At 38.2% G+C, this 27,952-nt stretch overlaps 1 protein-coding gene across 1 annotated transcript; it reads right to left on the bottom strand.

The window, feature by feature from the left end:
- Positions 1 to 105: 105 nt before the first annotated feature.
- On the bottom strand, positions 106 to 3,833 carry grifin (galectin-related inter-fiber protein). The gene is made up of 4 exons (XM_058377431.1): positions 3,822 to 3,833; positions 2,411 to 2,490; positions 375 to 537; positions 106 to 270 (listed from the first exon to the last, which is right to left on the bottom strand). Exons 1-4 carry the CDS (start codon positions 3,831 to 3,833, stop codon positions 106 to 108), a joined length of 420 nt encoding a protein of 139 aa, XP_058233414.1.
- Positions 3,834 to 27,952: the final 24,119 nt, after the last annotated feature.

The following is a 27,952-nucleotide window of genomic DNA, read 5'->3' as shown; positions in this document are numbered from 1 at the left end:
AATTATCAACACAAAACCCAGGAGAGACAAACACAATCCACTGTAAACAAGCAAAAGCTCATTCTGTTGTTGCTTCCTGGAGGAAAGATTGAAGCCTTGACAATTTTAGCAAAACTGCTTCTTGGTGATTTCTACACTGGAGATGTCGATGTCATTTACCACCTGGACTTTCGTGATGGTCTTCAGGTCCTTGACACGATGCTTAAACTGCATGATCTTTGTGTCATCAATGTAAACATGGAACTTGTCTTCGTCTGAGTCGATTTCGATCTGTTGACAGGAAAATTTAGAAAGAACTGCACTCAGTTTCTATAAGGACCTTATAAATACGTGTACACATGTGGTATGATGATCGTAAAGGTTTATTTCTTCACCTGAAAAGGCTCGTTGATGTCAAACGGGAAGTTGGTGCATCTCTCTTCCTGCCCCCAGTGATTTGCGAGGAAGGAGTTACACACTATGTCCGATTCAGTGAAGCGGGGGTTGAAATGAAGGGCTATTCTGTCGTCCTGATCACAGAGGAAATTGATCTCAAACCTTTGTGAGTCAGAAAGACACATTAGTGATGGTGTAGGGATAATGTAGGAGTCAGAAGCAATTGGATCGGGAGCAATCTGGCTGATGGGACTTGGTCAACTGTGTCAGTTTAGATATACCATCACTAATAAACCACCAGATGTGCAGCACTGGTCCCCTATTTTCTATGTGCTCATTGACAATTTATAATAGAAGAACAATTCCAGTTCTTTTCTAATCCTGGGCTATGAAGATATAGAATAAGAAACATTCTCAGATGCCATTTGCCCAACACTAAATGATTGTCAGTTGTATTTGTAGCTCAATAGTGTCTCACATGCATGGTTAGCATGTTTATCTCACACCTCATGGGTTGGAGGTTTGCATGTTCTCCTCATGATTTGGGGTTTCGATCCCATTTACATTTCTGGCATTTGGCAGACGTTCTTATCCAGAGCGACGTACAAAAGTGCTTTGAAGTCTCTATTAATGACTACATTAACACTGGTTCAATAGGTCACTGACTTATCAACCTAAAACCTGTGTTGGGGGGAACTTTTTTGTGTAAAACATACAAAATACAACGATACATAAAACACACAGGAAAAATAAGAGCTAGTTTAGTGTTTCAGGAAGAGGTAGGTCTTCATCCATTGTTTGAAGGTGACCAGTGACTCAGCTGTATGTACATCTAGGGGAAGTTCAGTTCATTACCTCAGTGCCAGAACAGAGAAGAGTCTAGATGATGTGAGAGATGGTGGGATCAGTCAAGCAGTGCTAGTCTTAGGGAGCATAGTGCAGTGCAGTGCAGTCCTCCCCCAGGCCACAGACATGTGTTGTAGTCTGAGTGTCATCTCTAAATTGTCCATTGTGTATGAAAGGTGTGTGATTGTGTGTGTGAGAGACAGAGATTGTGCCCTGTGATGGTTGGTGATGGTCCTGAGTTCCTTCCTTTGACCCTGTGTAGGATAAGTGGTACATGGATGGATGCATGGATGCATGGATAGACGGATGGATGGATGGATGGAAGGAAGGATGGATGGATAGATGGATGAATGGATGGATGGATGCATGGGTAGATGGATGGATGCATGGGTGCATGGATGGATGGATGGATGGATGGATGGATACATGGATAGATGGATGGATGGATGGATGGATGGATGCATGGATGGATAGTTGAATACATGGATGCATGGATAGATGGATGGATGGATGGATGGATGCATGGGTAGATGGGTGGATGGATGTATGGATGGATGGATGCATGGATGGATGGATAGATGGATGGATGGATGGATGGATGGATGGATGGATGAATTGATAGTGTCCCAAATGCAGCTTTGTAGTGATGCTTGTTTGTGTAATTGTTATTGAAGGTTTTCCACATCAAGTGTGATAAATCAGGTCTCTCCCTCACCATGCGTGATGAATTACAGTTATTAACGTCTCATGTTCTTAAACATATTCCCAGTTTGGAAGAGGAATTGGAACATTAGTGCATAACTTTTATCAGGATTAAGAACTGTCTCCTTGAAATGTTGCCTCCTGTCTGCTTTCAGATAACTTGGATTTTTGACAAAGCAACTTGATTTACAGTCTATTCTGCTTCTTCGCTCAGAACGCAGCCCTTTTATATTCCTACTACAGAAGAAACATTTGTGGAAATCTGATATATGAAAACATTAATGGCTTTCTGCTAAATAAATTTCTTGCACGCTTGTGGGGACACAGGTCAGAGAAAAATACATTCAGCATCATAACCCTGGAATTGTAATATCTCCCAGCTGGAAATTGTTCCCTCTTCTCTTTTTAGATTTTTCCACAGAAAGGAAGTGGTGTGTTTGCAGGTTTCTGTATTATCGTATGATCATGACCCCTGTGATGGACTTACTTATTGGCTGCTGAACTCGGCTGTCCTTTCACCATGATGCTCCAACCTGGACACAGTCCTTCAGGACAGGAAGCTTCAAACTATAAGAATCAGGTCACATTGTTTAGATTTGAGGCTGCTGTAAATGCTGTACATGTCTGGTTTATTATTTAATTAAAAGTGTTGATATATAGAGATAAATGTGTTGAATGTGCAACATTCAAAAAGCTGTCATTAATGTTTTTCAATAAACTATGCTAATATGTGAAAAATGTAATTAAGGCAGGTTTTTTTTTGTTTTGTAATATAATCAATGCAATGTGATTATTCCAAGCTAATTTCATTAACACAGTTTCAACACAAATTCAATGGAAAAAAAAGGATATCCTTTTATCCTGAAACAAATCACGAGTTTTCCTTTATAACTTCCCCAGACAAAACGGCTGATGGAAGCGTTCATTATTTAATATCTTCTTCATCTGTTCTATCTACACATCAATGGCTACTTTGTGCTTTTAAAGCCACCACTATTCACTAAACCTGATTCATGTTTACTCATTGAATTGCTTTAATCATTTCACATCTTTTACACTTTCTCTTTCCTGGATAAAATGCTGCCTGATTGATTTTTTTCCTAATCATATTTGCCCAGCAAAGGAGAAACATCAGAGCACATGCAGAAACTCAGGAACATTAGCATATGAGTAATATTGTCACGGGTTTGTTTGCGTCAGTGAAATCCGGGAGAGGTGAGGCAGCTGCAAAAGAATCATTCCTACCTCTCGAATACCTGATACATAAAATTACCCGGGATAAGAGAGAGGTTTATAAACCAGGCATTGACTTCAACATACGCTTTTCTTTCTAAATTTAAATTCAGGTCCTTACTGATGCTCAAGGGTTCCTATGAATGAGCTACTGAGTACACATCACCCAGCTCTATATTGTACTCTTCCTTTTCAAAGTAAACGAGCCTCAAATGACTCTAATGCTTAAGGTGGAAAACGCCTTTAATGTGCCCCATCTACTTCCCTCTCTTCAAACTGCAAATTGCAGTGATCACAGGTAAACAGTCAGTAATCACAGGCAGTAACTTCATTGAAGCCTCCTGAAGCTTTCCTACTGTTTCAGCACTGAGAGAAAGCAAGTGAGTAATTTACAGGACAGCACTTAAGCTCCCTGAAGAGTCCCCTCACAGTCGATCATGCGGAGAACCATCGTTTCTCTAATGAATATGTATTTCATAAACATGTCCCCGGTGCATTGATTATGATCTGCATAAAGTCCAGGCATGCTGCGCGACTCACAGGCGATGCCTAATGAAGGACCTGCGCCGAGCAGGTAATTGAACTATGAACGACCAGTAAAGCTTGAAACAACACAATGAGCTAATTTGCTTTGATTGTGTCTGCTGTTGATCTGTGTTTCTTACCCGTAATGCCATCTCGTCGATGGTGTCTTGTGGCTCTGTGTATCGATCAGCTTTCAGACTAGAAGCTGGAAAGTAGGGATGCGATTTAAAGAGAGCAGCAGCACCACGTGAGCCATGGGGTTAGATGTGAGGTGGGCCTTTGTCTGGGCTGAGTGCTATAAAAACAACCATATGTACACACACACACACACAGAGTTACAACTAAATCTCTGTCTGCTCTAGTCTCTTCACAGTTCAGAGACCTCATTGTACCACAAGGCTTAGATGAATAAGCTATCAGTTATACTCATACGCAACCTTAGAGGTAATCTATTTCATTACAATCATTTTATTACATTCTTTTCCCCTTTATTAGATTTATTCCTCAGGTATTAGATTATATTCCTGCCTACATCAGGACCCCAGGAAGTGGAGTGGTAGCTAGGAGCTAATGAGCCATAACCGCTCCTTAAAACAATGATGAAGAATCACTGCAATATTCACACAGCAGCGCAGCACTCCATGTTTGTTCAGGTGCCACATGGCATGCACTGTTATTGCATGTCAGACAGCGCAACAGGATTTTGATCACCGCCTGTCAGCTTTGCTGAAATGAAACTGCTTACAAGCAGCAAAAATGAACATCAACTAACAATAGAGTCGGCGGTTTGCATGCCATTCTATTTATATGAGCGAGCTATCAGTTGCTAATCCTGTGGATTAGATGATTATGGGTGGGTGTCTGTTTTGGTTTCACAGCTCATCAGATTCACCAGCCCTCGAATTTCCTGCCTGCGTCTGAACACAATGACAAGGCAGAGCTCATAAGAGTCGGGGTAGAGTCGCGTCTGCTTGTAGGACAGGATGCTTTACATCGCTCCACCTTCACAACAGCACATCCACCAGGTGCACACTGTAACGACAGACACCACGTAGACTAGGAATAAAGACCCTGCTCTGAAGCACGCACTAGATAAAGTGAATCATCAGGACTCAGAACCCTGGTGTGAAACTATAACAGGATATAAATCAATGAAAAGCAGGAGTCTTTATCTGTGGACAAGTGCAGTGGGTACAAAATGTACATTCTTTTCTCAAAAGGTGATATCAATAAGGTCTCGCTGTGTGTGTGTGTGTGTATTTTGCTTCTCTGTTCTTTGCTGCTTCTCTGCTTGTCTCTCATCAGGAGCTCAGTCTGACACACGACTGCTTTCAGCTGCGTGTGGATTCACAGACCAGCTCTGTTCCTGCGTACGAGACGTTTCTGCAACTTGATTTCATCTCATCACAGTCCAGAAACTCTAGAGACAGAGTCACTAGGTATAAATAGCAAATAAGCAAAAAGCAACATATTTAATTCAATTCAATTTTATTTATATAGCGCTTTTAACAATGAACAATGTCTCAGAGCAACATAACAATTCAGAATAAAAATGACAAAGTTTAAAATTTTATTTATATTTATCCCTAATGAGTGAACCAGAGGTGATGGTGATGATGGAAAAACTCCCTGAGACTCAAAAGAGACCCGCATCCTCATCTGGGGGACACCCAAGAGTGTGATTCTAAATAATGTCCTTTCTACAAATGTATATAATTAAGAGGAATTGTGTAACCAGGAGCTTGGAGCAACTTATAAATCAGAATCAGAAAACTTGATCCCCGGAGAGAAATTGTTGCTCACAGTACAATCTGAAGTAAAATAAAACTAAAATAAAATATAAGAATTAAGAATAAAAATACATATTAAGTTAAAAGTATAGGTGCTGTACAATGAATGAATTTCCAATCTTATGGAAATACACTCTGACATATGTAGCAGCAAAACAGATGGCAGAAAAATGACTACAATATTGCTCACGTAACAATTAAAAAATTATTGCACATAAATTAGTCAAAATATTAACATTATATATATATATATATATATATATATATATATATATATATATATATATATATATATATATATATATATAAGGGGCTTGAAAATCTATAAAAACTATAATAAAATATATAAATATATATATAAATATGAGCCTCAGCATCATTTCTAAATTCATTATAGATAACACATCAAGCTCATGCAGGATATAATAATAGTGAAATCAAGCAGAGATAAAACTATATATACATATGTGTAGTTATGGATTAGTGGCACAGTGTCACGGGGGATTATATTTCATCCACCAAAATCGGAAAATGTGATATTTAAACAGATATCTTGAACGAAAATACAATTAGTATATCAAATCGCTAGAGGTCAGAGCTGTCACAATTTATACATTAACAAAATCCTAGCATAAGGTCTGATCTCTTATACACTATATTGCCTAAAGATTTTGGGACGTCTGCCTTTACATGCACATGAATGTAATATGGAGTTGTCCCGACCTTTGCAGCTGTAACAGCTTCAACTCTTCTGGGAAGGCTTTCCACAAGGTTTAGGAGTGTGTTTATGGGAATTTTTGACGCATTTGTGCATCTGTGAGGTCAGGCATTGATGGTGGATGGGAAGGCCTGATTCACAGTCTCTGCTCTGATTCATCCCAAAGGTGTTCTGTGGGGTTGAGGTCAGGACTCTGTGCAGGCCAGTCAAGTTCCTCCACACCAAACTCGATCATCCATGTGTTTATGGACCTTGCTTTGTGTACTGGTGTACAGTCATGTTTGGACAGGAAGGGGTCATCCCTAAACTGTTCCCACAAAGTTGGGAGTATGAAATTGTCCACAATGTCTTGGTATGAAGCTGAAGCATTAAGAGTTCCTTTCACTGGAACTAAAGGGGCTGAGCCCAACCCCTGAAAAACAACCCTTGAATTAAATGATTTGGAGGGGTGTCCCAAAACATTTGGCAATATAGTGTTTATAAAGTTCTCATAATGTCTGCCTGGAATCTTCATATCTGATACAAATCCTTAAATTATGTATTATGTATTCTTAAATAGCAGTTTAAACAGTATTCACAGCCTATGTGTTCATGTTATATTGTTCCTCAGGTTACATTTGAAGTATTTATAAATATAATAATAATTATATATATATTATATTTATATTTAATATTATAAATATTTTTTATTCCTTTTTTTTTTTTTTTTTTAGAATTCTTTAGTGGAAAAAGTGAGGATATAAATGAAGAGATTTTATTATTTTTATATTATTATATTTTATTATTATAATTATAATTATTATTATTATATTTTATTATTTTTTATTGTAATGAATGTTAAAATAAAATAAAAACAAAGACAGAAATAAAATGTGAAACGTCGTGCTCATGACAGTCAGTAACTCACAGCTTATCCACCTGCTTCATATTCAAGGTCAAATCAAATCAAATCAAATTTTCACACATACAAACCATAGACATTACGACCTGCAGTGATCTGTGTGCTTATTTTAGACTGTCCTGTGACCTCAAAAAGAATCAGTCTTACAGTACACTGAAGGAGAAAAATGAGAAAGTATGAACTGTATGTGGAATAGCGTGCAGATGTGTGCAGCTGTATGTGCATTCCAACGCTGTACAAGATTGAGCTGATGAGGATGCAGTGAAAAAGTGAACCATAAAAATAAATAATCATAAATACAGGAAATGTGTATATTAACTGGAACATTAGGTGTGTGGGCGATGTGCAAAGAAAGGTTATAATCAGTAATTTGTGGTCTAACGGAAGTCTGTGCTGGATCACAATCATTTCTGTTAGCAAAATTAACTTTCAGTTTATAAAATAAAGTGCTATAATAGAATAAAGAACAAATAAAACCTTTCTGGTACATAAAGCACATAAAATGGATGAAGACTATGCGAAACCGATCATTTCTATCTGTATATATTAGCACACATTTTTAAAACTCTCTTCATGACATAATACGCCGCTAGCAAAAATACGCTAAGCTGCGTGGACACACCTCCTCTGTGGCTTAAGGTGAAGTTTTGGAGTCTGATTTTTGTGTGTGTGTGTGTGTGTGTGTGTGTGTGTGTGTGTGCTTTAATGAAAGAGACATGAATCATCACCTTAAGATTAAAGGGTTCTATCTGGGTGAAGAGCCATTTTCAGATGAGTCATCATTTTTGTGTGTGTGTGTGTGTGTGTGTGACATTTCAGCTAGCAAAACTGCCCGGAGAGATCAAGTCAGAAAAGGAGCCTAAAGTTGTCGAAAACCTCACAAATGTACTTTTCTATTCTTCTGAGTTTTAGAGAAGAAACCTTGAATGAAGCTCTAGAGGTGTGTAGTGATTTACATCCATAAACACATCTCATGGAAATGATGAAGCAGACATCAGAGAAGTTCTGCAGAGGCACATTGCAGGAGCTGTGAGGCGTCTTTTGTGTCAGATTTATTCAGACGTTCTTACATGTCAAACTCTGTCTACTTTTTATTTGCATAAATAAACGTTCGCCAAACCGAGCACAAACAAGTGCAAAGCATCTTCCTGGTACAGCTCGTTTACATGTAGTGACGCCTACAAAACTCTATGAAAGGTCACAGACAGCTGAGAGCACGAAATGAGTGAAGCCTGAAAAACAGAAGTAGATCATTTTTATTATTACAATTATTTATTATGATAATAAGTAAGCGTTAAATATCCTGTCTTGTGAGGCGTTTATTTACAGCTGAGGTCTGAGTGCAGACAGACCGGCAGTCCTCCATTTATACAGTGCACTTTCTTTTGGCGTAACTGAAAGATTAGTTTTAGTCTTAATTTATTGGTTTGTGTTGGCTTTCTTTCATTTCCCAATTTATGGGATTTTCATGAATGCCAAATGACTTGCCTAAATGCTCATAAAAACAATTTATGAATAAATATATTCGCTTTTATTCAGTAAGATAAACGAGGTCCATTGTCTTTCTACTACATCAATGCATTCTGCTTTGTGTGCATCTATCTATCTATCTATCTATCTATCTATCTATCTATCTATCTATCTATCTATCTATCTATCTATCTATCTATCTATCTATCTATCTATCTATCTATCTATCTACTCCATCCACCCATCTGTCTGTCCGTCCATCCGTCCATCCATCCATCCATCCATCCATCCATCCATCCATCAATTCATCTATCTATCTGCCTGCCTGCCTGCCTGCCTGCCTATCTATCTATCTATCTATCTATCTATCTATCTATCTATCTATCTATCTATCTATCTATCTATCTATCTATCTATCTATCTATCTGTTTACTCCATCCACCCATCTGTCTGTCCGTCCATCCATCCATCCATCAATTCATCTATCTATCTATCTATCTATCTATCTATCTATCTATCTATCTATCTATCTATCTATCTATCTATCTATCTATCTATCTATCTATCTATCTATCTATCTATCTATCTATCTGCCTGCCTACCTGTCTGTCTGTCTATCTATCTATCTATCTATCTATCTATCTATCTATCTATCTATCTATCTATCTATCTATCTATCTGTTTACTCCATCCACCCATCTGTCCGTCCATCCATCCATCCATCCATCCATCCATCCATCCATCCATCTATCTGCCTGCCTGTCTATCTATCTATCTATCTATCTATCTATCTATCTATCTATCTATCTATCTATCTATCTATCTATCTATCTGCTTACTCCATCCACCCATCTGTCCATCCATCCATCCATCCATCAATCCATCTATCTGCCTGCCTGTCTATCTATCTATCTATCTATCTATCTATCTATCTATCTATCTATCTATCTATCTATCTATCTATCTATCTATCTATCTATCGTGAACAGAGATCAGATGAGCAAAAGAGATTTTTATCATGTAAATGTTTGTGTTGTGACTGCGAGAGACTTTTTCCTCAAGTGATTATCAGAGGCTGATGTGGATGATAATGATAATTAAAGTTATAACTCACACTGATTCCAGTTGTAAGCTTCGTACAATTTCTTCCAGTGATGCTGCTTTTTTCGTTATGTAGATTAAATTATTAAAGTGGAGATAAGTGAATAAAGTGGAAAGTGGATAACTGGAAGGAAGTTTGAAATGTGCAGGAGATTTTCACTTTTGGAAATAAACAATGACTAAAATGTTGGTATTTCAGGTGCATGAAAAAGAGAAACATGTTTTAGTTCTCTACATTAAGTAAAAAAATTACCAGATTTGGAAATTTGACCATTTGAAGGGTTTTTGAGTCATCACAAATAACTTTGGGATTAATTTGTGTCCCAAATCGAACCCTGCCCTAAATCAGTACACCAAGTGCATCTATAAGTATTTAGGCATCGTATCTGGTGCTTATATTTCCAGTCTTCCACCCAGTCTTCCATCCACACAGTGTCAGTGTGAGTGCAGGCTTTCTTTCCAACTTAGCAAAAGCCACACCTACTGAAAGCCAGGATTGACAGGTGGAATCAGGTATGCGTCCTGCATGATTGGAATAAATCCCTGCACCCACACCCCAGCCCTTTTCAGATAAATTTGTACACCCCTGACTTAGATGCAGTTTGAGATGCAGCCCTGAGTTCTTACTGAATGTGCACTGCTTCTAATAAGCACAATGAAATGGAGGAGGACGCAACAGTGGTGGAGGAGGAGGAGGAGGAGGAGGCAGCACGGAAAGATTTTCCTCAAGAAGCTTAATGACTTCTTATTCATGATGAAGTAAATTTTCTAATTGTGTGCTGCATCAACAAAAATTTGTGCAAGGACAAAAATCTGTAATAAATCTGTGTTATGATGTCAGTCAGTTATTTACCTCCATTTTAATGAATTTATTCTTCAGCTTTGACAATAAAAAAACAAACAAATGCACTAAATGCTGCATGCACCTTTAAGACGCCTGGCCCGGTCTTATCTCCATACATTGCTAGACTTTGAGCAAGAGTGCAGTGCTGCACATTTACTCCTTGCTGATAAATCTCTTTTAGATTCACTCGGCTTCAGGTATCACGATACCCACCGAAAAAACCCAAATAGAACAATTTCTGTTAGCTCGAGGGAAGCTACAAAAGATATAATAAAGAGCAATAAATGTGTCAGACACCAGATGTGGATTCTTGTGGATGACCTGATTAGAGGTCCAGTGGAGAAGAGACACTGTTAAAGATTTGGTCAATGTCTGAATAATGTTCTGATGGCAGGAGAAGGGTAGCTGGTGTCAGAGTGAAGCTGTCCTGATCTAATCTGCCTCATTAATCAGTTTTACACATCACCAGCAGAGGGCGGCCTACATTCACTTTTATGCATAATGTATACTAATGAGAGAGCTCTGGACAGTATCATTGTCTCTCACACTGGTCCTGGGTTCAAATCTCACATCACTGAAATGTAGAGTTCTTTAGAGACGGACCAATTTTTCAGAAGTGTTAAATGATCTATGCCAGAGACTTAATGGTGTGCAATTAACAGCGAAAGCAGCGTTAGGCTTCCATTTAGAAAATAAAAATTGCACTCACTGGCTTTCCAAATCTACACACATGACACCACTGCCTTCACATTAAAATCTGCTATAAGGTAGAATTATGATAATTCCACTAGGCCAGAGAATTGACTGCTGCCATTTCCACATCATGACACTCCTTAGCCTCATCTCCATCAGATAGTCATTAACCCTGAGATGACACCATTACAGCTCAGGCATTCTTATCATGCCAGACTCTCAGACACACAAAGTACGGATCTGATGCTATTTGTTTAGGCAGTATACATCCACATCCGCTAGGCTGGTCCGACTCTTGTTCAAACAAGCTTGGGTTTAATATGAACTCACCCATGACCTGCAGAAATGGGGAAACATGGGAGAGTGTAGATGAGGCCTGGAGAACCGAGCTGCTGATACTCCCAGAGTGCCAAGCGCAAACAAAACCAGCCTCTGTGAAACAGTGACGGCTGCAACATTATATTCTACAAATAAACCTTAGATGCTGACAGATGAGCGAGAAACTAAGTATTAATCTTACACTTCCTCATTCCACAAACAGATTCTGAGCTCGGTGTCAAATGTTTGTGACACTCAGGGAATAACAGTTAAAACTTTATTAAGGGACAGAATACGTGATGCTCAATGTTATTCAAGCAATGCTAAATACCTCTTCATCAACCTGAGACTAGCCATGCAGGTTGTACAGCTTGAGTGTCCAAGACAGGTGGCATAGCCAGACACACTTCTTTTTTTTAAGGTGTTAATATTCACCAAATTGTCATGTAATGAAGTTATGACTGGACACCAGCCACCCAGCGTCTCCATTTGCATAAAGATGCTGTGAGATTTCCCAGTGCCTGCTGAAAGTGTGGCCATATGGTCCAGAGCAGAAAAGCTGGCCTGCTGCTGTTCTGGCTAAATTTTCCCACGATGACCCTGATAGAGGCCACAGTGTATCTGAATCAATTAGAGTTTGTGTAATTAGAGCGAGCTATCATGAGCAACTATAAGAAGACCCTGAAACAGATGGCTTTCTAGGCCCTGAGTTATGACAAGGCAAAGAATATATGGCAGTCGGTTGTCTGGAGACATTATAATCTTATATGATCATAAGCGTTATGTACTGATTATATGTTTCTAGTCAAAATGATGCAAAGTCTGATTTCAAATGAAATGGTATGAGCTTGTTATTTGGCGACATGCTGTCTTTGTTGTAAATGCAGACAACACAAACATGCATGCATTTGCACACACACACACACACACGTATGATCGCACGCGAACGTGCACAAAGATAGAGTAAGTGTATCCAGATGGCAGTCACTAATCCCAGCTGCTCTGTCTGATCATGACTATGCGCTTTCCCATCAGCTGCCTCATGCTGACAGCCCACCGCATAATCAGCGCCAAGGTGACCACATATGCCTTTCATTAATAACATAAAGGCACGGGCTACAAACAGTACAATTAGACTCAACCAACAAAACAAACATTTTCACTTCATTTTCTCACTTCATCATTCACTCATCTGTTATAAGTGCAAGCCGGGACTGTGGTGGATCCGGAACACTTGGCTCGCACCAATATTCCTCTAATATTTGGTCACAGAATGCAGTCTGTTGATATTACTAAGATTTTTCTGCTAATATTCTGTATTTCCCTGAATTATGTCTTCACAGATGAGGATTCTGCTAATGATAATCCCATGTAAATCTACAAAGGATGATAATACCATTCTGATCTCTTTAGACAGAATCAGCCACAGTACATTAAACTGCATGCCTTTCTGCTCCTGTTATATACAGCATGGAGAACCCTGATCCTTACTGCCTCACTCACCAGCAGAGATGAGCTCTGTGTATGTCCCCTATTTGTGTTGTGGGATTTTATTTATTTTTTTACCAGCATAACCAGCATAAAACTCTAATAGCCATACCACCATATCAGCATAAGAACACCAATATACTGATAAAAGGGGTTAGAATTATAGTATTTTATTCTATTGCATGCTATAAAATATAATATAGGTTTACTATATAGCATTTCTACAGAATATTAATGTCTTGTCCTTTAAGACAGATCCTACAAGGAATCGGAATGGTTCTAATTAGAAAACTGTGTTTAGCTTTAGCGAATGTCGCGTATGAAACATACCCTCTGAGAGAAGAGCCTTTAAGTATTCAACTGGAAAAGACTAATGTGAAAAATCTGTGATCATAGAGCAAATGAAATGCAACAAGGTCCTTTTGATGTGAAGCACTTAGCTGCAGGGAATTCGAGGATGAGGAGAACATGCTTATTAAACACTCGACAGCATTCACTGTGAACACATGACTAACCTACAGGTGCACGTGGGTATAAATCCCTGTCTCTTGAGAGGAACAGAAGGATGGTATGGTGTGTGTATATGGGATACATGCAAGTCCTTAAAAATGGAGAGGTGGACAAAGTGCCGAGGAATTATAGGCTAAGAATCAGCATGTTGATCCCCTCAGGGAAACTGTTAGGTTGCAGTTGCTCCAAAAGTAAAATAAAATATAAGAATTAAAAATAAAGTTAAATGTATAAGTGCTGTAGAGTGAATGAATTTACAATCTTGTTGAAATACAGTTTTCGAAATATGTTCGATACATGTTATACCAGTTATTGCACATGGAGCAATTTAATGAAGTGCAAGTGTAGATAATGTTTATTTAATCTTACTCAGTTAAATGTGGATGTATCCAAGCGAAAATTCTACTCAACAGAAAGTTTTATTTTTTCCACTTTAATGTGAGCATTTCAAGTATTAAAAGTAACCAATGTAAGTTCATGTCCTGTTTTCACCTGGAATTGATGCTAGTCTAACCCGGCAGCTAAAAAAATTCTACATTAGTTTAATATAGGCAGTTAATGCTAGCAAATTAGATAAACTTACAGTACCTCAGCATGCTTTTTCAAATTAGATAGAGTCCATGCCATGTAGGGAGGTAAAGGAGACGCCTCATTTTATCTGAGTCTTTGCTTACTCCAGCATACTGACACATTTTACTAAGGTAAGACGAGGAGCTCACATCCTCAGGTTCACAGATAGCTAGAGCGCTAACTATATTGTGTAGCATAAGAAGATCACTGTAGATGATTGGCACTATTCTTGATTATATTGAGTTTGTGTTAATGAACATGATTAGATGCTAAACTGCAATGATTGAACGCAAAAATGAACTGATTGGATGCTAAAATGAACTGATTGGATGCTAAAGTGAACTGACTGGATGCTAAAGTGAATTGATTAGATGCTAAAATGAACTGATTGGATGCTAAAGTGAATTGATTGGATGCTAAACTGGGCCCAGTTGTTTGATATGCAGTATGCTGTCACTGGATGAGAGAACACCAAACAGATTTGTCATGTCCATTTTGAGAGAAAAGTATTGTTGTTGTTTTTTTTCTTTCAGAGCACTCAAAGTATTCAATTTCAAAAATACTTAAGTATAAATATCCTAAAAGTATACTTCTTAAGTATGATAATGAAGTACAGACACCCTGTTAAAACATTCATTTCGCATTCTGTAACTCTGTAATGAAGAACAGGTTCGATTCTGTGACTGTGGTATACAGTGACTGACTGAATACTCTGGCTTCAATGACTCAATACTTCAATGATTTCAGAATGATTCTGAATCGACTTTGAGGTAAAATGATTCTGATTCTGATGACACTGACTCTTTTACGTGGAATGATTTTGACTCTTCGACTCTGTGATGTACGTAGAACAGATCTGATGCTTTCCCTCTGTTATATGATGACGATCCTGCAATGCAAACAGCTTCTGATTTCTGGATGTAATATGAATCAGAACCTGAACTCTCCATTAATCATGAATCATCCAGAAGTCAAGAATCAATCTAGTCTAATGTAGTATGAATGATTCTCTGAATATCTATCTTGGTTTTTAATTAAGTGACTGTCTGATGTAAATGATTTTCATTCTACTTGGCCATTTTTCAAGAGTTTCTTAAGCTACAGACAGCTGTATCGGTGGAGATAAAAAGCACCAAATGACTCGGCTTGGGACATACATCGATCATGTTTAATGCTGCTCAGTCAGTCAGAGTAACTTAATAATAATATCATTTGTCTAATATGGATAAAAAATATAATCAGTCACTCTGTAAGTCTGTATGCCGTGTGTCCTTGTTACTGTGAATGCTCTTTTAGTACATTTTGCATGTGTGTGTGTAATCATTGCCTTGTTTGTGGGAGTGAGAAGTTTGTAAAAATCAAGCCAGGGTAAAACAGTGGGAAATGGTGTAAACTTTAACACACATTCAGAGTAATCCTCAAAGTTTTATGAGGACTCATAAACACAGCAATGTGTCCAGTGATAAAGGACTGGCACTGGCTAGTTAGCAGACATGAAAGGAGATGAAAGGCTTTTGTGTAGAGTCGGATGTTGGGGTCTTAACACTCTGTTGTTATAAAGACGCTGCATGGGCATCTTCCTAGTTAAGCTGTTGCAGCCTAGTGATTAGGTGCGAAGAATAAAATATTTCACAGCATCATAAATGTATTGTGTACCGCTATGTATTGATCTACGTCTCTGACAAAAGTTTCTCCCTTTTGAAAGGAATAAAGATTTGATGCACATAGTGATAAAAGTACTGAGACATATAAAACAACACTTGTTAACAGACTCTTATATTTTTAATGGTAACCAATGGAACTAAGGCAAATATTCTTTCATTTCAATTCTATTTTATTGATACTGAACTTTTAACAATAGACATTGGCAGGAAGCAGCTTTACAGAAATATACAAGCAAATATATTCAGGATACCAATTTTAAATGTTCAGTTTACCCCAAATGAGCAAGGAAAAACTCCCTGAATTCGATTTGAGGATGAAACCGTAAGAGGACTTAGGCTTTAAATATAATATATCTTATATATAGATAAAAATAGACATAACACATGGGAAAGTAAAAGCATGAGATCTACAGATTAAGCCATTAGTGAGCTCACAGGCTCTTACACTATTATAGATGAAAAAGATCCAGAATCATTTATCATATCTGTACCCTTTTGTTTGGAGGATAATGAAAACAGAGACACAAACCTAAACAAAGTTGTGCGGCAGATTCATTTGTTTCAACTTTCAAGCTCTAAATCCCAACTAAGCAAACTTTGCCATGCTTTGCTGAGAGTTTTATGGACACTTTTATTAGGAAACATCCTGCTTTTGTTGTTTGGTCCCTCAGTTGGAGAAGAGAAAATAGTGATAAGGAGGAGGAGGGAAGGGAGCAATGAGAGAGTTTTTATGGTGTCAGGGGAGAATGTCCATCTTTGCCTTCTTAAAAAAAAGAGAGAGAAAAGAAAACATTTGCAGCAGTTCCCAAAGGGTCTAGAAGTGCATTACTGTGTGACCTATCAGTCAAAAAAGATTTTTATGTGGACTGGATTTCTCTCATGAGGTTTCAATCAGACATGTCACAGGCTGGAGGAGATCACATGGCTCAACTGTGTCTGGGTACGTGGTGCTAACGTCTGGGCACATGACCATCCTGATCCAAACCCAGCATACCCACTTACAGTATAAAGTGTTTCAGCCATTAAGCTCACATACAGTGATTTTATCACTGTAAGTCTTCAGTCGCTGTACAATGAAGTCGCCAGTAAGCATTAATACTACTGGTTTCATAGTATAATATAACGTTTCTCAGTGGATGGCATTCCAGTTGATGTTTTCTTGGTGATCAAATGAATCATTATGGAGGGAGACTTGGTGTTTGTGTATAAAATGTGCATATATGCATCATATCATATGAAACAAACGAGAAGCAGTGTGTGCTCATTGACACCAAGTTGCTCAATATTTGCATGGACACGCCCACATCCGCTCTCCAACACTCGCTGTCACTCATGTCTCCAGAAGATCTCACCGAAAATGAATGACCTCTAATCGCTTTGTCGCTGTATGTTTGAACGCAGCATGACAGCACTTCTTGGATCATGTCCGTGGGTTGCTGTGTCCACAGCATTCACAATCGTTTGTTGATTTAGCACTCCGTCAATGTATTTACACAGTGTCCATTCAGCATGTGCTCTTACGTTTGGCCCATTGATGGCATGAGAGTTAAATGGTTGAGTTCTTAGTACAGAGACGTATCTGGTCTGTTTGCTCAGCTTTTAAATGACCATCACCAAGAGGGTAATAGCAGCAAGCAAAACAGAGGCCTTATGGTGCTCAGTGGGGTTCCAGCATGGAGTGAGTCCGGAGTGAGTGCTCTCTCCTTCTGTTTGTTGGGAGCCGTGTGCAAACTGTTGTTTTTTTCACCCCCTGGCCAGGCAGTGCTCATTCCTAGAAAATAACTACAATATAATCCTGCTTTTCATGTTAGATTAGGGTGACCTATCAGTTGTTGTTTTTTTTGATCAATTTTAACCAATAGTCTAACCAGTGCACCAAATATTTATATTTATATACACCATATATCAGTGTAACCGTGCAAGTGGCCAGTTAAACAGGAGCTGGGCTTTGAAAGCCCTTGTTTACTGTGTGGCATCTAACGCTGCATGTGTGATAGTTAACACTTCCAGGGGCGACCTGAGTGCTGCTCTGTCATCTATTTTTATACCTCTGATTAGATTATAACCTTCAAATCCGACAGGTCAAAATGCACAATGTCAGAAAACACAGCAGGTCTGCTGTCTACTCTCCTACTGCTGTATCACTTACTCTCATAATCAATGTAAATTACACCAGAGACACAAATATTTATATTTGCTGATCACGTAGAACATCAACTTTTTTATATATACGTTTACTATGAATTAATTCTTGTGAAGAAGCAACTCTACAGACATTTTATTAACGTTATGCTAAGTAGGGAATGAAACATGACAAGGCATAGTCTGTTAAAAAATAATCAACAACAGATTGAGGAAAGATGATCACTGCACTGAAATAGTTTATTCTGCCCAGAACAGAACTTCCAGATATGTATTAGACACTTTATGCCCCAGCAATTCCTTATCACTAATTAAACTGAATAATTAAGTTTCCCTTGATCTCCTACATGGTAACACATTTTAACACATAATTCTGCACTAATACTGGAATTAAATATAATACTCACATAAATATGAACTAATGATGAGTTTTGATAAAGGCATGTATTAATCAGGAACTAATGAAGAGCTAACCCTAACTATGACGTAAGTCTGATGAATTCATGCGTCAATAAATGACCTCCTTAAGTACATGTTAGTTCATGTGTGTTAATTCATGTAGGAGTAAACTACATCAAATATGATCTATAAAAAAGAATATGAATTAAACCTGCATCAAATTGTTTACATTCAGTGCAGCTGTGTACACAAACATCATCATCATCATTTACACTGATTCTCCTTATTAAACGAAGAAAAAAGCATTAATAATATACTCTGATCATTTCATCTTGACTTATTATGTGTCATTCTCTATCCATTTCTCTGTCAGTTCCATTGTAGTACTAGTACTCTGGTTGAGGGGGTGGGGCACTAGGACCCAGGACACTGCTCCTTTACACAAATGGGAAATTAATATAGTTACATTAATTTATTCATTCAGCATATGCTATTATCTATTAACATTTATTCACCAAAAAGCTCTATAAGATTATTTTTTGGTGTTTTAGTCTTAAATAAAGCATGTTTGATGTAGTCAGTGTAGATCTTATTTCATCTCATCTCATCTCATCTCATCTCATCTCATCTCATCTTATCTTATTCCATCCCATTACAATGATAATATGGCATATTAATATAAACCTGCGCAGCTGTAAAAGCTGATAATACTATTAGAGAAGTAATCAACATCTTCTGACTTAATAGAAACCAAAACTATTAGAAATCTGTGGTATAACAATAAATCAATATCAGTGTGGAAATAAATATAACATTCAATTCTATATGTTTCTTCACAGGCAGATGCCTGGTCTAAGTTCCAGCTGGTTATAATGCAATGCCTAATACATAAAATACAGTAAGGTTTTAAGAAATGTCTTAAGACTGGGTTAAATGTACCGTCAGTGATGTCCAGCCATGTTGAGCACCATGCTTTCTTGTTTACAAAGTGAGTGTAAATCTCCCTGCCAGAGGTCTTTAGGGGCTCTGTGGCCATGCTGTGGGTCAGAGTCGGGTCGTCCCACACATCTGCTCGATCCATTACTCCAGCAACGTGCTCCAGCTCATCTACAATTCCGGCTGCAAATCAGGCCTATCTGCTCCCTGTTCTCCCTCCTCTTATCAAAACAGTACAGTATTACTGCCAAAGATAAACATACAGCCAAGGAGCTTTCACTCTCTGCTACGAGTGTTAATATACGAGGCTGCAGACAGAAGTTCAGGATAGCCATGGGATACACGATGATACGCTTCGATCGGGTTATGTGTTCGTAATTAGCGTCTGTGAGCATATTAGCCATGGGGCATAGGTCAGACACTCTGGCTTAGGGTCTCTGTTACTGACAAATGCACCACATGTGCAAGCATGAGGTGAACTGCTTAAATGATTTTGAGCATTTTCACAGATGCTTGCTGCCTTTTGGAAAGCTTTACAACAAAATGTTGAGTTTGAGTTGCGGGTTGAGTTTTAGAAAAATGTATAAGTAAATTAATGTAGTATTTTATTGTACAGCTACCAAATGTTTGCGGACTTTCTCTATCTGTACGTTCGAGAAGAAGATCTGTTATATGCTGTAAATGTAAACCAATAGAATCTACTCAAAGAAAGTTTTTTAACAATTTGCACTATTTATTTTCGGGTAGATTTCATATATTTTTTTCACAAACAAAAACAAATTTTTTTTGTTAACAAAGTGCTGAGAAAATTAATCAATTGGTATTTCACTTGCTGACTAATATACTTAAGGAAAATTGATATTCATGGCATTTTTCGTCACCCAGAGTGATTTACATTTACCTCGTTTATATAAGTGAGCCACGGAGGGTTAATGGGATTTAAACTCACAACCTTCTCAACAGCAGGCCAACATTTTAACCACTGAGCTACCTCTACTCTGTTAAACAGAGAGAAAAAAAAACAGGATATTGAATAAAAGCAGATTTTTTATATAAGCAGATAATCCAATATATCTATAAAAATCCCACCATTACCACAAATGCCATAATCCTGAAGATGAATCTTGTGTAACATGATTTTCTTATAAAAATGACCCAACTGAATGCCTCATGCTTCTTTCAAACTGTAGGAGTGTTTTTCTTGCCAGTGTGAAAATGAAAGACTCTCTGCAGTCCTTAATTTAATATCATTTCTCTTTGTGTCAAGCTGGAGCAAACAGCCCACACGTGTGCAAAAGGGGCATCACCAATTTAACACCTTGCTGCCAGATCAAACATGTATCTAGGTCAGGGGTCTGAGCACAGTGTGTACACATAAATCCAGGGGCAGCGTTAAACCTGATCTGTCTCACATACCTGGCAGTTTAGGCTCCAGATAGTGTGAACTCTTAAAAGCAAAGGTTAGTTAGGCTCAGTGTGTAAATCATGCTGGATGAAAAGCATGATAACATACTCCATATACCAAAGCAATGTCTCAGCCTTCATCACAAGCCTTGCGTCAGGTAACCAACCCCAGTTACCTAACGGGGCAAACAGAGGACTTTCTGGTAGCATTGATCTCCTCAGCTGCTTGAAGGTGGTCTCTGTACTCACTGACTAATCACTCTCGTCCGTTCGGGTGTTAATTTTCTCAGGATTCTCGCTCTAGTTTTCACACTCGACTGTTTTCTTTCTGTATTGGTTTCCTTTCTGCCGGAGTGGAGTGTAATGTGTGAGTCTCTGTCACCTTCCCAACTAATGACTTTCGAACGAGATCATTGTTCTTCCACAGTGAGGAGCTTTGAAATGGAGCAGGGATTATAAATAGTGTTTAAAGAGCATTTGCAACTTAAAAATTCTCTGTTTGTCAATAATTCCCTGGAGTTAAAGATCTGTCAGAAATTGCTGCTTTGCTTCAATTGATCTTTCGCTTCTGTTGATTTTCTGTTTTTTTTTTTTTTATTGATTTGATTTATTCTTATTTATCAAGCTTAAGTCAGGTGAGAGCTTCTAACTGAGAAAGAGCTGCACTTCTGTCCATTTTCCTCCAATTAGACTCATGTCAAAGCAGGTAATATCCATATATTGTGGGCAAGAATGATGGATGAGGAGAAAAATAAATAAAAAAAATAAAAACCTTTTTGAGAAATCAGACATCAGGCTGTTTGACACTGACAGCATTATTACTCATCTCCAGCAAACACGTCTCACTAAATACTCTTAATGACCGTTTAAATCCACGGCAGCTTCTTTTTACTTTTTTTGCTTAACTCTCCAGTAATCACAAATGATGTGTGTCTTTTAAAATGCAGTTGCTATGGCTTGTAATGCTTCTATACTCTTAATCAGCCTGTTAGGGAAAAAAAAGAAATAAAAAATGAGCCAGACATGATCAATTACAGTGACAGCTTCCGTCATAAGGCGTTTTTCCCCCCTAAATATTTAACAGCACACTATATAAACTTGATAGAAAACTGTTTACTTATTATATGCATCCCTGAGAAACCCAAATAGTCTATTAGGCTTAAAAATGAGCTATTTGGATCAGTTTCTGCTGCAAAGCTATTATACAAAAATATTTTTTAATAGACTCCATTTTCCAAAGTGTGTCCCCAGTGAGAGTTACGCCTATGCAGAGTTCATCCAGAATGCTGTGACTGACCAATCAACAGAAGGCCCTTATCCAATTGGATTAAAGCTATCATGTATGCCTCAGCTTCTGGGAAATTTTGGTGTCTCCCTGGGCTGAGCAGGTGAATGGGTGTGTACTGAACAGCATGGCTAGAAAGAGAAAGAGAAGGAGAGTGTATGAGCAGATGGTAGGGCAGAGCCCCTAGGGGGGTTAGGAGCAATGTTATACCCTGGGATCGAGATATCTAATAATGCCCTGTTGAGCTTCCCACCTGTGGTTAACTTACTGACAATGTTATCTCATCTCCCTAACCTATTGTGTGTTTCATTGGCTGTAATGACAGTACGGGGACCCACACGGCGATGCAGTCCGCTCCCTCGAGAGCCAGGCCCTGGGAATGGCTCAGCAATCAGTGCTCTCGATCTCTCAATCACACCCTGTTCCAAACAATACGGAACATTACGATCTGCTCTGGGGATTGGCCAATATGCCATAGTATGTCATTAACAGACAGCTGTAGAGTAAAAAAGTCTCGAGACAAGAGAAATTCTAGTCTTTTTTTCAGAATCTGAATCAGGTTTTTTGGCCAAGAATGTTTTTAACACACACAAGGAATTTGGCACCGGGTGTTGGTGACTCTTAAAGGTACAGACATAAAATGACAACACTCTATATATATATATATATATATATATATATATATATATATATATATATATATATATATATATATATATATATATAGTTTTACAGACAGTGCAATACTGAAAAATGAAATAAAGAGCACAATATACAGAGCATGAGACAAGAATAGTAATGTATATGAAGTGTGAGAATGCATAGTAGTGTAAATAACAGTAGTGTACATCTCATATGATGACTTTGTAGAATACACAATATACAGTCTGAACAGTGCAAGCAGCTCAGTGTGTAACACTGGGAAGAAGTGATGAGAGCCTGTTCTTACAGTACAGTATTTATAGATGTGAAGAGGAGTGTAACAATTGGCTTTCCTTAGGATGACTCCTGAATACTTGGGAAAAATTCTACTTTACTGCTATTTCAGAAGTCAGATTCGATAATAGACTCACGACGATGAGATGTTGCATGCCTTAGCTGATCCGATCCTTTGCTTTCCTTATCACTCCCACCATGTATACTGTCCTAAATCCTTCTGCTCAACCCCACACACTTTAATCCTCATGTGGAATGCAGCTGACCCTTGCCTGATGCCTGGAATGTGCCACAACGCAGCTCGGGGTCAGATGCTACAGTTCAGGTTAACGTTTCACACATACGCCTGCAAAGACAACCGCAAAAAGCCAAACAAATGGGTTAGAAAGCATCATGAGAGGTTCTTACAACATGAAAATACCATACAGCATATTCACAGTGAATCCATCCTGCAGTGGTTTGTGTGAATTTGAACAGGCAGCAGGCAAAGAGTTTTCTTTAGTGAAGCTCTTACTCAGGAATCTGAATGCATCTCCAGATCTCCTTTGCTGATGCAGGATTCTCTTACACATTGTGTTCATGCTCTTTAATCCACAATCTGTGTTTGCCAAACAAAAGAGGACATTGTGTCAGAGGATCAAATAGTTGAAGCACACCCAGGCACTCCTGGAAATAGCTTAGGCCATGATCCCATTCCTGAGAACAAAGGAATAGAGAGAAAGAGGGAGTGAAGAGATAAAGACACCGCACATGGTCATCTACACCACTGAGAAGAATCACAGAAGAATTTATCGAATTTAAGCACTGTTTTGATCATAACTGGTATCAAAACTTTTATCAAAATATTTTGAAGTACTGCCCTTTACTCCTCATTAACTAGCAACAATAAATTGCCATTAATTTAATTTAGGTTTGATTTGATTTAATTGGTCTAATAGGGTGGTGTTACTACAAGTGGTTAAGGCCTTGGGTTGTTGGCCGGAAGATCTGGGTTTAAGACCCAGCACTGCCAAGCTGCCACCATTGGGCCCTTGAGCAAGGCCCTCAAACCCCCCAGGCTCCAGGGGCACTGCATCATATTTGATCCTGCGCTCTGACCCCAACCCTCCAAGGGTGGGATATGTGAAGAACGAATTTCACTGTGCAGTAATGTATATGTGACAAATAAAGGCTACTTAACTTAATTGCATAACTGTAAAGCCAAAAGTTTTAAAGTTTAAGAGCCACCACCTTAGATAGGCCTGTCCCAACCTCCCATCAATCTTCCTCTCCAGCTTTTCTAATCCACTTTCTCCCCAGAGCAAGGAAGGATAATTAATTACATACCTAATTATCTATAAAAAATCCCTGTTGTCTTTCATCAATATCAGTGACTTTGCTCTTTCTCAGCAGCTCCCTAACCTTCCTTAGGCGTTTCATCTGGTCTGTGTCTCATTACATTCTCTTTAGTGTCTTTAGAGCTGTTTGTACTCACCAAAATGACAGTATAATTAAACCGGCACCCATCAACATCAAATAAAACTTTAATTGCAAATAAAATTAATTTAATAAGCTGTTTAATAAGCATTTATAACAGGAAATCAGATTGTCAGTTTCATTCTTGTATTAAATAAGTGCGGTACTAAAGGTCTCTGCAAAGAAAGTGTTTTATTTAAGAGCCCTTTAAATGCCATTCCACTGATTGCATCGACAAAACATTTCACATTACAGAGTATTTAAATCTGAAGCATCAAAGACCAAACAAATAAATTCTTGAAAATGAAAACCTATAAACTCAACAACACTGCAGTTGTGCTGTTACTAATAACGTGTAACACAGCTTCATGTTTTATACATCACTATTTTTGCCCATTCTGAACATATATTCTATATTATTTATATGTACATATCTAAGGAAGAGGAGTAGCAGGGTATTCTGGGTAGTTGTATACTATATTCAATTCAATTCTATTTATTTGTATAGTGCTTTTAACAATGGACATTGTCTCAAAACAGCTTTACAGAAGTATAGAGACAGAAAAAATAGTTTAAAGTTAAGTTAATATTTATCTATTATATGTTTTTATACTTTATTTATTATAATATTTATCCCTAATGAGCAAGCCTGAGGCGACAGTGGTGAGGAAAAACTCCCTGAGACGATATGAGGAGGAAACCTTGAGAGGAACCAGGCTCAGAAGAGAACCTCATCCTCATTTGGGTGACATTGGACCGTAAATAATAAAAAAATGTTTATAATGTCCTTTCTTCAGACGTTTATATTCACATGTATTCCTGAGGAACTGATAGGTCAGTGTAATTTCTAATGTGGTAGCTTAGTGGTTAAGGTAAAAGACTGCTGATCAGAAGGTTGAGAGATTGAATCTCAGGTCCATCAAGCTGCCACTGCTGGGCCCTTGAGCAAAGCACTTAACCCTAAATTGCACATTTGTATAAAATGTAAGTCGCTCTGGATAAGGGTGTCTGCCAAATGCCAGAAATGTAATTTCTGGGTTCATTATAGACTTAACAGTAATTCCTTGGCTGTTGCAACGGCAGTTCAAAGATGCCGCAATAGTCTACAAGTGGTTCTAACCACGGCATCTCGATATCACAAATGTTTTGCATGATTTTATCCTGTTATTCATTTAGTATTGATTGTTACTGATATGATCTGCATGTAAACAATGAAAGGAGATCAGGAAAGTCTGGAATCACCTGCGTGTCTATTGAAGCAGCACCTGTACAGTAAGACACGGGGGTATTCTCCTAGAAGTCTGCCCCTGTTTTTTTTTGTGTCCATGTTCAGCATTGAATGTCTTTGTCATGGCACAAAGTCTCAGTGATGCTTAATATTAAGCTCATATGCAAGTAGACATTTTTCAGTAAGAATTTGTAGTTGTACATGAGTATTTCTGTTTTTACCTGGCCTATTAGGGGCAAAGTCCCGCCAAAAAACAATTTCTGCTCTCTGAGATGCCCCAAGTGTTTGTTCATAAACACTTTGCCTAAGCAAAAATGAATAAGCATAAGCTGTTATCTTCAACCACTAAAACTCTGTTTAAGGCTAATCTAACAGAGGGAAAAACACATGTCTCATACTGAAAGCCAACAGATTCCTGACTCATTTTATATCATACTCACAGCCAGAACATCATTTATTTGACTGAAAATGGCCCATAAGTCCATTTCCATTTTGCTGGTGTAATGGAACAACAGTTTACTGGTAAAAAGGGTTAAACGTCTACCACCAGCAGATCATCTCACCACCCCTCTTCACATATTGCTGCCATGAAAAACAAGATAAACGTTCTTATCAGTCAGTGAGATAAGAAACGCTCCATTCTCTCAGTGTCATAACAAACAGTCATTACTTTGAAGGTAAAAAATGTCTGAGATCACAGTCACACAGAAGGATGAAGCAGTTCTTCTCATATCTCTTGATAATCACATGGTCAATATCTTTTTGGGAAAAGCTTTTATTACTTTCATGCATCATCGAAAGCCAAACTCTGAATCATAATAAGAACACGTTTACAGGAAAAATGGATATCTGGGAAATAATAAAAGATCATTAACAAGATTGTTGGCTGTAACTTTTTGTGAAAGTCTCAAAGCTACTAGCAAACAGTTAAAGAAGCAAAAACAAGGGAAGGAAATCTGTAATTGTCCCTCTGCTGTAAAACTGATGAGCTGTTTTTTTCTCTCTCTCTCTCTCTGTCTTTTTTTCAAACAGGAAGTTTGATCCCTGAGTCTCACTGCTCTTATCAGAGCTTGGCCAGGCGCCTGTGCCCAGATCACCAGCGGGAGTCTGAGGGAGGAATCAGATTCATGCTGTTAGCTTGTGAACCACAGCAGTCATGTGTTTATCAGCCTGCCACTAATCCTACCACGGCAGCCATTAGTCAAGATTTACACCCGTTTGTTTTCAGAGGAATGACCTGAGGACTTTCATGTGTGACCACAACTAAGATGAATTATTTAGGGCTAGTCTGAAATATTCCCTGGAGTCAAAATAAATAAATGCTCAACACTGTGTAGGCCTGTTGGGAAAATTTACTCAAATCAGTTATTAGGATATGGTTTGGTCTGAAAATCCCCAATAACAGTCTAAACAAATCATTTATAACTGTTTAAAAAGGGTTTTTTTTTGCTTGATCTGGTCTCCAGAGCTCTTTGAAAGAAGATTAAACGAACCTAAATGATCTTTTAATTCCAGGCTGATATCAGCATGATTAGACACAAAAGTTGTGGGACACTTATGAGGCAAAAGCGATGAGAAAAACAACAAAAACATCATCTAGATGTTCCACAGAAGCACATCCGGTGCGCTGCGGCTGTTCCTGTGTCCAGCAGCGTTGATCTGTTTGCTTTGTGGCTATCGAGTGGAAAAAGTGACTCATGATGTGACTCGGCAAGTCACAACCCGCTGCCACTGTTGGCCTCGCTGCTCAGCTGAGCCCAGCATAAACATCACTCTGTTCAGCAACACTGGGCAAATTTCCCCTATACGCACTCATGCACACACTTCCTGCTGGAGCAATTAGTGTCTGCTGTATACGGAGAAGAACTTTTCCACTTTATTCGGACCATCGGTTAAAGAGATATTGGCTAAAGTACTAGAAGAAAGAAAGACAGATTAATGCTTTATATATACACTAACACTCCAAGGGAAATTAATTATAGTGAGCTGTGTCATCATATTAAGCATTTAGGGATAGCTAACTGGTCAAGAACAATATCTGTACACAGACCGAGTTATTATTTCTACCTAAACAAAGAGCTGTGTCTATTTGGTCACATTATTAGTTTATTTACACAGTGCTAAGTAGATTTTGTGTGACTTATTGGGTCTCACTGACAGTGTAGAGAATGAAATCTCGCACCTTCCTTTATCACTACCAGCTACTTTATTACATGTTTGCTTATTTAGCATTAGCTTAGCTACCTACATTTTACATGTTTGGTTCCTGTCATTCAAGCTGTAGCACTGAAGTGATTAGCAGTGAAGATTATAAATATTTCTGAATATATCCTAAGATTCAAACAGAAATCCTGTCACTGTGTAAGCAGAATAATTTTCTAAAAAGGATAAATGAATCACCTTTGAGTGAATATGACCG

The sequence above is a fragment of the Hemibagrus wyckioides genome, linkage group LG24, assembly GCF_019097595.1.
Source record: "Hemibagrus wyckioides isolate EC202008001 linkage group LG24, SWU_Hwy_1.0, whole genome shotgun sequence".
Classification (NCBI taxonomy): domain Eukaryota; kingdom Metazoa; phylum Chordata; class Actinopteri; order Siluriformes; family Bagridae; genus Hemibagrus; species Hemibagrus wyckioides.
The sequence above is the reverse complement of the archived record's forward strand: the minus strand, read 5'-3'. Positions and strand labels throughout refer to the sequence as shown.